The sequence below is a fragment of the Frankliniella occidentalis genome, unplaced genomic scaffold (genome assembly GCF_000697945.3).
Source record: "Frankliniella occidentalis isolate FOCC.00 unplaced genomic scaffold, Focc_3.1 Scaffold9, whole genome shotgun sequence".
Taxonomy (NCBI): domain Eukaryota; kingdom Metazoa; phylum Arthropoda; class Insecta; order Thysanoptera; family Thripidae; genus Frankliniella; species Frankliniella occidentalis.
In genome coordinates this window covers 62,881-63,661 of record NW_026267139.1, presented here as the reverse complement: position 1 = coordinate 63,661, position 781 = coordinate 62,881, and the positions used below count along the sequence as shown (strand labels likewise).

Sequence of the window (781 nt, the reverse complement as noted above, 5' to 3'; positions counted from 1 at the left end):
CCGGACCCGAGGTGTCCACAGCCCATCCCGACGACAAGAAGGCCACCGCCACCCACCCCGGAGCCACTGAACTGCTACCCCGGCAGCCCGGACCCCAGATGTCCGCAGACCAGCCCGACGACAAGAAGGCCACCGCCGCCCACTCCAGAGTCACAGAACTGCTACCCCGGCAGCCCGGACCCCAGGTGTCCGCAGCCCACCCCGACCACCAGAAGGCCACCACCCACCTGCTACCCGGGGAGTGCGGACCCGCGCTGTGCGTCCGCACCACCACCCCCACCCCCGGAGCCCACCCCGCCGCCCCCGGCCTGCTACCCCGGGAGCACGGACCCGCGCTGCGGGGAGCGTCCCCCTAACTGCTACCCCGGCAGCAAGGACCCGCGGTGCCCGCCACCTCCAGTTACCCCTGCGCCCAAACCAAACTGCTTCCCAGGGAACAACGACCCCCGGTGCCCGAGGCCACCGACCACCGACTTCCAGCCATCCACCTACCTGCCACCTCTGCCACCTACAACCCCGGCCCCAACCTCACCACCTCCAAGGTGTTACCCTGGCAGTCCGGACCCTAGGTGCCCTCCCCCGCCCCCACCGGCACCTACAACACCAGCACCACCAAGATGTTACCCTGGCAGTCCTGACCCGAGGTGCCCTTCCCCGCCCCCACCGGCACCTACAACACCAGCACCACCAAGGTGTTACCCCGGCAGTCCGGACCCGAGGTGCCCTCCCCCACCCCCGCCGGCACCAACAACACCAGCACCACCAAGATGTTACCCTGGCA

The 781-nt window shown here is 69.9% G+C and overlaps 1 protein-coding gene across 1 annotated transcript in view; it reads left to right on the top strand.

Annotated features, from left to right (window-relative positions):
- Positions 1–569, top strand: part of LOC113202707 (cuticlin-1) — a 61,250-nt gene extending 60,681 nt beyond the window's left edge. Inside the window, exon 9 of the mRNA XM_052277270.1 lies at positions 434–569. Coding sequence (XP_052133230.1) covers positions 434–569 — 136 coding nt within the window. The remainder of the gene's footprint in view (positions 1–433) is intronic.
- The last annotated feature ends 212 nt before the right edge of the window (positions 570–781 follow it).